The following is a 13127-nucleotide window of genomic DNA, read 5'->3' as shown; positions in this document are numbered from 1 at the left end:
GGGGAACAGTGACTCTCACAGCGTTTCAGAGTCAAACACTGTCCTACTGCTGCCTGGCTCTGAACAGGAAGTGATGGTGACAGTAATCATAACCATTAGAGAGCTCCCTCCTCTCGTTCAGCCTGTAATTTCCTCCCTTCAAACCAGTGTCCTCTGGAGAGGCCTCCTCGCTCCCAGCACTCAGCTGTGCTCGAGTGGCCCCATCAGTGTCCACTGCTTCAAATTGCCTCTGTATAGTTTCCATCATTGACAAAAACCCTGATGTTCAACCCGATCCTCTCCCTCTGCACCTAACCTCTCGTGGGGAAACGGCTGTGATGGGAGGAGGTTCACCAGCAGCTGGCGCCCAGGAGCCTGCCCCCCCCCCCCCCCCAGCATCCCTGATGTGTTTCAGCATCACAGCAGCAGAGGAGGGAGTCCAGGCTTTCATAAATAATAATTACCAGCTTGTGTTTATGAGCTGCTGAGGGGGAAACGCTGGTCACGGCTCTGGGTGTTGAGCGCCCCCCCCCCCCCCCGGAATGGATTCAAATATTTTTATTCTATTTGATCATAAAGCGTTATATAATGTTCAGTCCTGTCATTTTACCTCTTTAGCCACAAATCATAAGTTATAATATGTAAACACAACCCAACAACTTTATGCATCATTTGAGAAAATCTACACTACAACTGCTTTTTAAAAAGAGATGTTCGGTCTCAGTGATGACTACTATAATATATATATATATATATATATATATATATATATATGATAGAAAGAGAGAGGTTTAAAAATAATCAAAATTAGTCAATGCAATACATTTTTTTTAATTAACAACCAATAACTGACAAATTGCGTTTGGAGCGATGTGCTCACAGTGACTAAGAGATGAATTCATCCAGTACAATGCATTTTTATATAGCATGAAATATGGGAGGCTTTTATTTTTATAAGCAGGGTTTTGAAAGTGTTGCTCTGTATTTGCACATCCAGCTGATTTCCCTCATTAAAAGCTGTTCAGACGACGGAAGCATGGGGGGGGGGGGGGGGGGGGTGTCAGGCTTCACACCTCACTGACGCCTCGTGGAAAAGCTCTTAACAATTTTAACAACGAGAAGATGAGAGAGTGAATCGAACTCCAGCTCAATCTGTTTTGTTTCCCTCGGGCAGTAAAGAGCTCAATTAAAATAAAGGTGTCATTAAGTAGAAATGCTTTTACTTATCTGTGCATTCTCATTACATAAAGTAAAGAGTGAAATCCATTTGCACAGTTGTCGCCTCTTTGGTTAAATTGGTCGTTAGCCATCACTGCTTAGAATAGAAACAGCTTTCAATTAACCGAAGTGTTCAATTAACTTGGGTCTGTAAACAGTTTCATGAAAGGTGAGAAAAGCAGGGCGTCCTCAGTCCTTAAAAAAGACAAGAAAATATCATGTTTCCATTTTCTTTCAATCTCTTTAGAAGCTCAGAAGAAACACAATCAACAGGGTTTTGTGACTTCAGGTTCCTCAGAGTGAAGCCAATCCCTGAAACCTTGTGTGAAGCCGTCCAACAGTTTCAAACTGTCGCTGGAAACACAAGTTGTTGAGCTCCGTGTTGTTGTTGTTGTTGTTGCTCTGGAGACTCAGAACAAACTCGTTAGACGGATAATTACCTCACAGAACAAACACAACGCAACACAAATGAAAACGCCTACATTAAATAATGTGTCTCAGCTTTGCACCCGTCAGGAACTTGAATGAACCCGTCTCTCAACCTGAAAGACGGACTGTACCACTGTCAACAGCCACACCCCCGACACTCCACCCTCCTCCACCCTCCTCCACCGGCTCTGCATCCGCTCTCCTTCTCTGTCAGAGTCTAAATACCACACATAAATAATGCAAGAGCTTCAGCAACTAAACCTTCAGCTCCGTTTCCTGCTTAGACGAGACGCCAACAATGGAAAGGACAACAGGCTCAGAGAGAGAGAGAGAGACAGAGAGGGAGAGAGAGAGAGAGAGAGAGAGAGAGACAGAGAGACTTGGAAGGAGAAACGAGGCTGAACTTTGCCGGCGGCTGATAGAGGCTTATAATAATTACAGGATACGTTACAGGGCAACTTCTTCTGCCAGTGTGAAAGTTAGATTAGGTATTTAACCGCCAACGTCGACCTCTGCTGCAGACGACTGAAGATTCATGTTCTCTTTGTTTGATAATGTCAACTTTCTTCTTCTTCCATCTATTCTTAGGCTGCATGTTGAACGCCCATCCCCAACTGGCTTCAATGCAGTTCTCAGTTTGGAAGTGAGAACTGAAGAAAAGCAGCCACCATCCAGGTTGAGAGCTCCACTGACTCACCGAGTTGGTTCCCAGCACCTGCAGGTCCGGTTCCCTGGACTCCAGCAGCTTGGCGACCATTTGCAGGAAGCTCTCCACGAAGGGCTTGATGCTCTGGGAGTGACAGGCCATCAGCAGCTGGTCCAGAGCCTCCATGGCAATGACCACGTACCTGAGAACAAAGGGTTTCACGCTCAGTCACTGAAGGTCTTTTTCTCCTTTGATTATTTCAAACCTGCACATTTTTATAATCTTATTGTTTTACTCATTTTTTATTTGGATGTGAATTCAACACCAGAACCTTGGGGAGCAATTTGTTTGAGGTCCGGCCCGATACACAAAGTTACACACAATGTTTGAGTCCAGAACACAGAACATAACTAATAGATTTGTTATCTGTTTTTTGTTACACAGAACTTCTATGTGTCACATCTCTGGGATCTGAGTGACCTGACGAACCTAAACACATGCCTCTGCATTAACAAAAACAGAACTGATCAGACATCAGTTCTGACACCACTCGACTGCACGTCCTCTCTTTAGAAACACGTCTCTGGTCTGAATCACTTTCCAGGAGCAGGAAGCACTAAACGCTTTCAGGGAAATGAAACACTTCAAAATGTCACAAACGGTGATTACTCAACGTTTCCTTTAAGAGCTCTATTCACTTCCTGCTTTAAACTGTCTGAACACTTAGGCTGTCATCGTCCGGCTCACGCTGATCAAACCATCGAGCAGTTAGAGCCACGCTCTGCTCTGGATGTGTGAGCGGCACGTGGGCGTAGCAGGTTCGAGTCCCGCATCGCAGGCGCCTCCACGGCAGTTTTTAAATCCAGATTGAAACTTGTGAAAGTGCATTTAACTAAACTAATTGACAAAATCTAAGGTCATCTCTTTTTTATTTGATTATTTTACACATTTCTTTATATTTAATTTGTATTATTTTATTCCCTCAACCTTTAAATGTCTTAACCACTTCTATTCGACTCTTTTTAAATTGTGTTTTTTTTATATTAAATTATGTATTTTAGTGTGGTCCCTGTAAAGCAACTGGAATCTACCAGAGAGTTAGAGTCTCGCCTGTTCACAGCAAAACAGACAAACAGGAAGTCTTCATGTTCGTGACATTTCCACAGATAGATATTTATATATAATTGTGGTGAAAGATTATTTTCAACCTGTCTTTTTGCTGTGCACGGTAAACAGGGGAAACAGAGCAGACTTGTGGTTCACATGCATGGTATCATGGGGGGGGGCCCCAGTGTGACCCAGTATTAGAGAAAAACCCCTAAAATAAACGTGGCTCACCCGTATCTGTGTCGCACGACGTCTCTGCTCAGCCGCTCCGCCAGGTAGGACCCGATCCGGTCCAGTTTCTCTGGAGCCGACACGGCGTAGAAGGTGAGCTTCTCCATGTCGGACTTACTGAGGCCGTCCTGCAGGTTGGACAAGAACATCTTCAGCTTGAAAAGAACAAGAGACTGTTTCTGTTTGGTCCAGACATCTGACTTCACAGCTTCCTGTTCCTCGGGCCTCTGGGTCAGATTCAAGGTTCTCCACATAATGAAGATTTATTTGCAAACATCAGATGTGAAGATATTCTGCCGTCTGGTGTTCTGCTGTTTGTAAAGAGGAGGGAGTTCACCTGAGACCAGAGGTCCCCTGAGTGTGTTCAGCTCCTCTGGCTCTCAGCGGGGGGGGGGGGGGGGGACTGAAATGCTCTAACGGTCCAGACCTTGTCAAATTAATTAGAAAGAGTCTCGACCATTCAAGCATCTCGATTTCCCACTGCACCTGTCTGAAGCACCCGAGAGGAGGCAGGAAGAAGAAAGGACGAACCCCGTTTTGTGTTTAATTAACAGGGTCAGGAATCACACTGGTGATAATAACTGGCTGTGGTCCAGTTATCGAAGCCATGTCACCGTTAATCTCCCAGTTTATCTGAGTCTGAAGCCTTCGTGTGGCCAATTATTGCTGCTCTGTGGTGAGGCAGCTCTCTGGTGGCAGAGGAGGTGTCAGTGTGTCTGCTGCCTTCTCAACACAACAGGGGACCACACACAGTGTTAAATCACAGCTGAAGGCCCAGACTGGCTGCTGCAGGGAGACAGAGACGCCTTTAATGTCCTCACAACACAGCTTCTATTAAACCTGGCAGTTACTCACCTTGGGGTCCTCAGGGAAGATGTTGTCCACCAGGCGCTTGTACCTCGGCCTCAGGGGCCCACAGCAGCCACACACTCCTGCAACACACAATAGAGACGAGGCCATGAGCAAAGGTTTGAAGATATACCACAGGTAAATGAGGCACGAAGCCAGGAGACAAAGAACTGGGCTCAACTCTTCAGGTAGATCTCTCGTAGTCCTGATGACACACACAGGTACACACACACAGACACACACACTACCAGCACAGCGTGGGCCCTATGGGGTCCAGTACCTTGCAGGTAAGTGTGCAAAGCAAAAATAAGCCAGAGATCTGCATCATATCATATCTGTGTCTGTGTTCGCTCATAAGGGCCGAAATTAAAACCTTACTTTAACAGAACAAACAGAAAAGATGTGTGTTTGTGTAACGATTTGTGTTGTGAAATGAAATGGTCCTTGAGGAAGTTGGGGGGGGGGGGGGGGGGGGACACCCTGCTTCCTTCCTGTTTTCCCTCCACCTGATGTTCCGACCTCTCGGGCAAAGTGAGGTCACATTAACTCCTCCAGAGCGAGGATACAAATACTTTTATTTGTACCCCCCCCCCCCCCCCCCCCCCCGGGAGTCTGGAGATTAATCAACTTAACTATGACTCGTGTTAACTGCTCGTCGCCAGGGCAACCTCTCCACCGCCGTGGCTTTAAAGCTTCATTATGGATTCTACAATTACCTGCCTGGGGGGGGGATGAGATTCAGCTCCGAGTGAGATGGTCAGAGGACAGGGGAAGAGGAAGAAGAGGGAGAAGAAGTATAAAAAGAAGTAGATGAAGAAAGAGGAGGAGGAGGACGTGAAGAAGAAGGAGCTTGTTAGTTGGTTCTGACTGTGAGCTGAGAAAACCTCCTCAGTTTATGATGCTACCAAACGGACATACTGTGTGTTGTGTATCTATATATACATAGATATATACAGTATATAAATACATAGATATACTGTATATATCTATGTATAAACAGTTTTACAGTGAACAAAGCACAGCTTCCACATCTCTTCATCTCTGCACTTGCTCCAAATCGTGGTTTCAAAATAAAAGTTAAAATCTTAAAAGCTTCTTTGCTCTAATAAGAAAAATGACTGAAATATTTCAGGGTGATGATTCAGCTGCTTTTACTCCACAAGACTTTAAATAATTCAACAATCTGAATTTGCCCTCAAGCAAAAAGTCATTTTCAGAGAAAGACACTGGAACATCATTCTGAATATAGAACTTATAGAGAACATGAAGAAAATCATTTGTCGCTGATTGAGTTCAAAGTGATCAGCAGGCGTGATTAACCAATCGAGCGGCAGAGAGCAGTGAATCAGAACATGATGTAGTCTCCTCTTATCCAATCAGATGGGGACAGAGACAGGCAGCGACACCTAGTGGCTGGAGGACGTCTGGGGGTCAAAGTTCAGTTGGACTCGAAGATGAACTGATTCAAATTTGTCCTTGAAGGTCACTCAGAGATTAACTCATTAGATTAGTTGGTCACGGCCAAAGGTCAAAGGTCAAGGTCACTGGGACATCACAAAACATGTGTCTGGCCTCTTTAGATTCTACAGTGGACGACAGTGGGTTTTAGCGTGAAACTGGGAAGTATTCAGGATTAATCTACAAGACGTAACGGTCTCTAAAGTCGTGATATCCTCGGACCCAGAAGATCTCAGCGGTAAATCGTTACTGAGCCTGAGCTGCAGATTTCCAATTCACAAACTCTCTCTCCATCATTAAATGTAAACGCACACACACACGCTGAGCTCTTACAGTCTCACAGCATGTGTGTGTGTGCGTGTGTGTGTGTGTGTAGACGTGGAGGATGAAGTGAAAACACCTGGGAGGCTGCAGATCCTCCTGCGCGGGGCGTTCAAGGACAGTGGGAGGAATCAGCTCGAGGACGGGGCTCTGGGAGACGGACGTGAGACGAAGGCTTTTCTATTTCCATCCTCATTATTCCACAGACACTCAGGGTGAAAACGAATCAGCCTTAATAGGAGTTTAGTTCAAGTCTCTGTCTGAGTGTGTGTGTGTGTGTGCACGCTTGTGTGTGTGTGTGTGTGTGTGTGTGGTGAGATAATACCTGTGGCAGTGAACTCTGCTTCCAAGGTAACCAACTAATGAAAGTTTGATTCGAGGAAGTTACAGTTGAGATGTAATGAGATCCTGTTTTATTTTCTAATAATTTCAACCCTAATAAAAGAGGCTGTTAGTCAGTGTCTGATACTGACGCCACCATCTTGCCTGTTAGACCTGATCTGGAGTCAGTGCAGAAGGGATCATGGAGCAGACGTATCGAGGTCCCTGTCATCAAATCAAAGATGAGACTTTATTTATCCAGAAGGAAATGATTGTGCCAGTTTGCTCCAAGATCACAGAAAGTATGAATGTAAGTAGAATAAAACACAGAAAAATAAATAATAAAAAAATGTGATAAAACTATAAAAACCAAACTTGAACAAACATCAGAGAGATAAGAACGACCTGTAATTTCAGAGAGTTGATTGACACCTAATCTCTTGAATCTGTGGTTTGTCTGAATCTTTACGTTTTGAACGATGTATTTTTTTCAGTCTTGTGCTTTGAGCGAATCAGCCGTGTTTAGATATTTGGCTCATTCAACAACCTTCAGGCTCAGAGCTCCTTCCCACTGCATTCCCTCAACTCCTGCCCCGGCCCCACTCGATGTGTTTGCTTGTGTCGAGGCACCGGTGGCAGAGAATGAATGACAGCAGCTCCAGATTGCATTAAAACCCATTCTGGCTAAGAGCATCACAGCTTCAATACTGTAATAGAGGCGATGCATCAATTTCAGCGTTCAGCTATAGATCTGCAGAGAAGGCTGCATAATCACAGCAGTGAGAGGGCCTCAGATCCAGAGATTGTGGTGGTCACATGACCTGATAAATGACACGCCAACACAACAAAGTCCGCTGGCCGAGCAGAGGTCATTACCGGGGATCAGATCCATCATCCTGCTGCAGCCGAGCAGAGAGAAGTTAATAAAAACGCAGACGCTTACGCAAACACCTGATCCCGAGTGTCCCGAGGTTTCACTGGGAGCATGAACCAGAGCACGTTTCACTATATTCATATTCAGGATTTCCATCTTGGATGTAAATGGCTCTGTCCCCCCCGGCCAGCAGCTGAGTCGAGAACCAACCAACCGTCTGTATTCTTTATCAATTCTCACAGAGGAAACCTGGATGACCACAAAGCACTGAGGAACCAACACATGAAAATGAATGTTTACATCACAGCCAAACCAAGCTATCTTTAGAAACTAAAGAATCTTTAGTAACTCCTCCCCTACAGTCAACACTCCACTATTTTGTGCATTTTATTTGTTCCAATTTGGTAAATTAGAGACAGAATTTTGTATATTTTCTGGATTTGTGAAATTCTTTAGTTTTTTCTTGATTTTATTTGACCTCGGTTCATACGAGTCGGCTACATATGTAAACGACTCGTTCTAAAAGACGAACCCGGCGCGGTGAGGCTCGGACAGAAGGTCGGTGTCTGACCTACCGGAGCTCAGCGGGCCTCGGCTGTGGGTGAAGGCTCCGTCGGCCTCGGTTTGAGGAACCTGCCGGTACCTCCTCAGGAGCCCCCGTCTCAGACAGACACCGACAGACGGCATGACCACAGCGGCTGCTAAGATAAATCCAGACTGAGTTGTTATCAGTTCCACCGCTTCACATGGGGGCGTCGGCTTAGAAAGGAACGACTGCTTCTTCTGTGTCTCCTGTGTAAATCCACATCTGTCAAACCAGGTGAACACCAGAGACTCGGCTTCACCTCTCCAGCCGCAGCCTCCTAACGAATGTCCTCTTATTGACGGACAAGGAGCTGAACCAATAGGACGTCCGGCCCGGGCTACTCGTCTGCCAGCACCTGGGATTACCCCCCCCACTCGGGCAGAGAAGACGAGATGCCGCCGGGGCCGGAGCGAGCCGGTCGGCAGCAGCTCGGGTTACCGGCCTCTGTCCTCACAGGACAATGTGATCCAGGACGGAGACGAGGACAAACCCTGCAGCCAGAGGAGCCTCAGGGTTTCTGTTCCTGATCGGAGGACATGTTGTAACCGTGGCAGGTTCAGTGTTCAGCTCGTACAGTAACTCATCCTGTGAGTGGTGCTCCTCCTCCATGTCTCTGTCATGTCATCCTCACGTGAAAGCATGTTTAATATAAAGAGCTCATGTTCTCTCTGAAGAAAAAAGACCTGCAGAATAAAAACAATTAAACCAAAATGTGCAAGACTTAGTTCTGAATTATGGAAATGAAGTTTTTCTTTTTACCAGAGCAAACTGATTCTTTAGTGCGTGTTCACGATGCTGCCGTTAAAAGGTAGGAAACTACTTTGGCTTTTCATCTTTATGAAACAAATTCTGTTCAGAATTCTTCATGTTTCACAGTTTCCTGCTGAATATTGCAGATAAACTCTGGTTTTTAATAACTTCAGAGTGTTTTGAACTGATCTCAGTTCAGCTTCACCTGCGGCTGGTTGTGACAGTCTGTGACTCTCAGTCAGTTCTTCTCTCAGGAGATGGAACCCACTCACCAGAGTTACAGAGAACAGACGCTCAGGGAGAGAAGGAGGAAACATTCAAAGATCGTTGTATGTATATATTTTTTTTATATGTCTCCAAAACTACTTTCTTGATTTCTCACACAAACACACACACACACACAACAGAGCACTGCAGTATATCTCACCTCCAGCAGTGCTGTGCACTTTAATCTGCACCTAAACCGTCTGTGAGGAGCGTAATCTACAAGATTAAAGAGCGTCCGCCCCCCCCCCCCCCCCAGCCCTCCTGATTAATTCCCTGGTCTTTGACAAGCAGATGAAAGCCATAACAATGTCCCCACTCCACACTGCCAATCTGCGGCCTGACAACATCTCTCTGGCAGCGGCAGTTGTTCAGCTCGAGGTTCCGGGGTCGAAGACGACTGTGCAGATTGTTAACACGCCCCTGTGGGGGGGTGCTCAGCAGAGTGACGCTGAGCAGAGAAAGAAAAGGATTCTGGGAAAGAGCTGACGCCCCTAAAGGACGGAGACACCTCAACGTTCAGAGGGACTGACATGTCAATCATCCAGACCCGTGGTACATCTGTAGCATCTGTAGTTTTAATAAAGGTATGTTTCATTTGGTCACTCGTCCGCTGCATCATATCCTCTTTGTGTTCTTCTGCCAGACGAGTCAAATGTGACTTTCATACAGTTTGAAGTCACAGTTTACTCTACACTCGAAACAAGCCGAGCAACACCAGCTAACAAAACACCAGTAAAACATTATTTTGTTATATTTGTAGAATAGAAAGTCCTCAGAGCCTCAGAGCAGCAGCAATCATGAGGAATCATGATTCCACAAAGTCCACCTGCACAACTTCCCTTTCAGGGTCGACTCACAGATGGTCACCGTCACAGGAGTATGTGTTGAACTCGCAGAAGAAGAATGTCGTGTGTGTGGTTTGGAGACCCGAGGCTCTGATTGGCTCTGATCGGCTCATTGACTTGCATCACCACGTCCTGCTTTTCACCTTGAACGGTGCCTGCACGAAAACAGATGATGACCCATAAATTTGCAGCCTCCCCGTCGCCCTGCTTCAGCCCGGACCACCAGACGGAGATCTAAATTTATCCTGTTTAAAAATCTGTTTCTCTTCTCTCTCTCTGTCCTCTCGTGTGAGAACTGACAAACTGGATTCAGACGTCGTGACCTCGGTGTAAAGGTCACATGTTCCTGTCTCCTCACGGATCACAAAGCTAAACTCACACGAGTCCAGATTCAAAACTTTAAACCGTATTTATTTACACACATCTCGGTCAACCTTGAATTTCTTTCCTTCATATTTCTCCCTTTTTAAATGTGGGTTTATTGCTTGTTGACGTATGTCCTACTTAATGGGTTATGCAAAGCACGTTAAATTGCCTCCATTCATCAAATATTGTCTAATATATAAATAGACTCGCCTTGTCTTTTGTAATTGGCTTTTTCCACCCACGGCTTCGTTCGCCCAGCTGCTCGTCCACTGAGGGAAATCTCTCTCTCTCGCTCCCTCTCATTTCTTCTCCTTTGTTTTTGAGGAGGGTCTTTAAAATCCTTTTATGATAATATACAGAATAAATCCAGGTTCGCACAAATGAGCCTGAATTGGTCTTTATTCGACCTGAGCCTGAATCTGAATGAATCACAGTCACATCTGATTCTTCAAAACTACTTCCCTCTGTTGACTCTACTTTGGTGACGCTGAAACAAAGAGGTTGTAGAGTCTCTTATTCTGGGGGAGAAATTAAATCTGTTCCACCTCGAGCCTGCGTCAGAGGTTATTCATTGACATTTCCCATTATTCATACAGTGGAGCGGCTTCAGAGGATTAGAGGGCATCAGATCGTCTTGAGCATATTCACCTTCCCCGTGGCATCGCCTTCGAAACATTTAACCAGCGACCGGAAAACACTCTGCTCCTCCTGATAAATGTGTTTTGTTCCAATTGAGTTACGATCCCACTGTAGATAGTGGATTTGTCACGGAGGCGGTGGAAGCTCAGCTTTTCTCATTTAAATATTCATGTGGGGTAGACAAAGGGAGGAAATGGAAACTGAATCAAATGAAATCCCAGGTTTCACATTTCCTAGACGGAGGAGGGGGAACACAGCCAGTGGAGGAGGAAGAGGAGGAGGAGGAAGAGGAGGAGGAGGAAGAGAGAGAAATTCAAGCTCTCTGGAAACGCTCAGGTGTTTCTTGGCCACAGCAGAGTGACACAAGCTGGATTTGTTGAGTTTAATCAGTTTAATTCATGATTATGGTTTTATAGCAACATCCATTGAAAATAGAATAAAGAAAGACATTTAGAAAAGTAGAAAAAAAACAACCAACAGAGTTCCGTCAGGACACACCAAAACCAAGTGGAGCATTTCCCCCAAATCTGCAGGAACTGAAAGGTTCTGGCAGCAGGGAGCAACATTTAAAGTTTCCAGCAAAGTGTCGAGTCTGTGCCTCTCCAGAGTCCTGCTGCTCTGCAGGCCGGCAGGGGTCCTGCACTCAGAACCAGTCCTGCACTCAGAACCAGTGAGGTCCAGCTTATAACTGTGAACCTCAAGAGTACATCCAGTGACATGTGGGCCTTTAGAATCACATCAAAACAGAAAGTTTCATCAGTCTGCCACCGAGGGGCCGCTAACGCCCAGCGGGTCAAAGAATGACTCCAACGGCCGAGCCGGGAGATCCCTCAGAAGCAGTGAGGGAGAAATGAACCAGAGACAGGGGGAGGACGTGAAAGAGAGGAGGAGAAGAGAGAAACAGTCAGAAGAAGAGGAGAAGAGGAGTGAGGTTAGGACACATTTGACCAAAGAAGGAAACAGAAAGGAAGCAAATGGTATGAAAGAGGGATGGAATGGAGGAAGAGCGAGGGATGGAGGGAAAGAAGGGATGGATGGATGCACGGATGGATGGATGGATGGGGGAGGATGTGAATGTTGTGAAAGGAGGTGGGGTGACAAATGAGCTCAATATAAAGCCTGTTCTCTGTCCTCCCTCCGCCCCCACACGGTGCAGGAGGCTGAAGACGAGGACATCCATCATCAACCTGACGTCCAGAGACACGCCCTGAATCTACAGCACCACATCCCACACCTGTAAACACAACACCGCCTCATCTACTGACACCAGGATTCTCTCAGAGCAGTTTCCAGAGGCTCGTGAAGACTCAACCAACCCAACGTCTCACTCTGCCGCCATCCCAAAACCTGTCCTCGTCTCAGGGGTGGAGGTCGGGAAGCAGGAGGTGATCCCACTTCAGGCCGTGGGTGTCCAGGAGGAGGGAGGTGGTATGAAACCAGTTCAGAGCCACAACTAGTGTCTAAGCCTCACGGAGGGAAGAGGAGGATGTAACTGGAAATCTCTCCTCGTAAATCCTCCGAGGGCTCAGCTCCCTCCAGCAGCTTCAGGTCCTAGATTAGTTTTTAATGAATCTCCCTTCATCCTTTCACCCTCGGCAAAATGAAGATACAGCAGATAGAAGGAACCCCTAAATTAAAAACTATACATATGCTCAACAGTTTCAGTGAACAGGTACAGAGTTGAGTCTAACACAATACTTCCTAGGAGAGCTAAAGATAAGGCTAAGCCAGGCCGACAGTTAAGGCTGCTGACTTAGAATCCCTAGATTCATGGTGTCCATTGTCTCCCAGTTAACAAAGTGGGATCAAAACTTTCTGGGAAGAAGTAGTCCCCTTGTGGAGTGGTACACTGCTCCCTAAGGTCCTACCACACTAGGAGCATCAATAAGTATCTGGAAGGTTTTCTTAATGTGACGTGAGGACACGAGCAGCCGCCCGGCATCATGACCAAGTTCTGGATGTTTGCACCAGTCGTCCTTCTCAATGGACTCGCTTCTGACGGGTCCTGGAGAATATACAGAATTTGTAGGTCTATTGTTTTTCTGTATCTAGTTCGACCAATCACGTTTGAGAAGGCTCTGGTAGCCCTCAGGTAAACAAACTACAGTGAACATTAGTTTTTAATTTAGCCCCTAAAGTTATCATTCACCTGAGTGGAGGCTTCCTCACATGTGGTGTTACCTGTACCGACAGCAGCCGCCTCCTGAATTATTCATGTTACAGGCCACGTCATATTGAAAT

The 13127-nt window shown here is 46.0% G+C and overlaps 1 protein-coding gene across 1 annotated transcript in view; it reads right to left on the bottom strand.

The window, feature by feature from the left end:
• Nucleotides 1–13127, bottom strand: part of efr3a (EFR3 homolog A (S. cerevisiae)) — a 52985-nt gene that overhangs the window by 26236 nt on the left and 13622 nt on the right. Inside the window, exons 3-5 of the mRNA XM_062404600.1 lie at nt 4466–4542; nt 3611–3738; nt 2324–2474 (exon numbers count right to left, since the gene is read on the bottom strand). Of these exons, the coding sequence (XP_062260584.1) occupies nt 2324–2474; nt 3611–3738; nt 4466–4542 (356 nt within the window). The remainder of the gene's footprint in view (nt 1–2323; nt 2475–3610; nt 3739–4465; nt 4543–13127) is intronic.

Source organism: Platichthys flesus, chromosome 14, assembly GCF_949316205.1.
Source record: "Platichthys flesus chromosome 14, fPlaFle2.1, whole genome shotgun sequence".
Classification (NCBI taxonomy): Eukaryota; Metazoa; Chordata; class Actinopteri; order Pleuronectiformes; family Pleuronectidae; genus Platichthys; species Platichthys flesus.
This window is presented reverse-complemented; position numbering and strand designations above follow the sequence as displayed.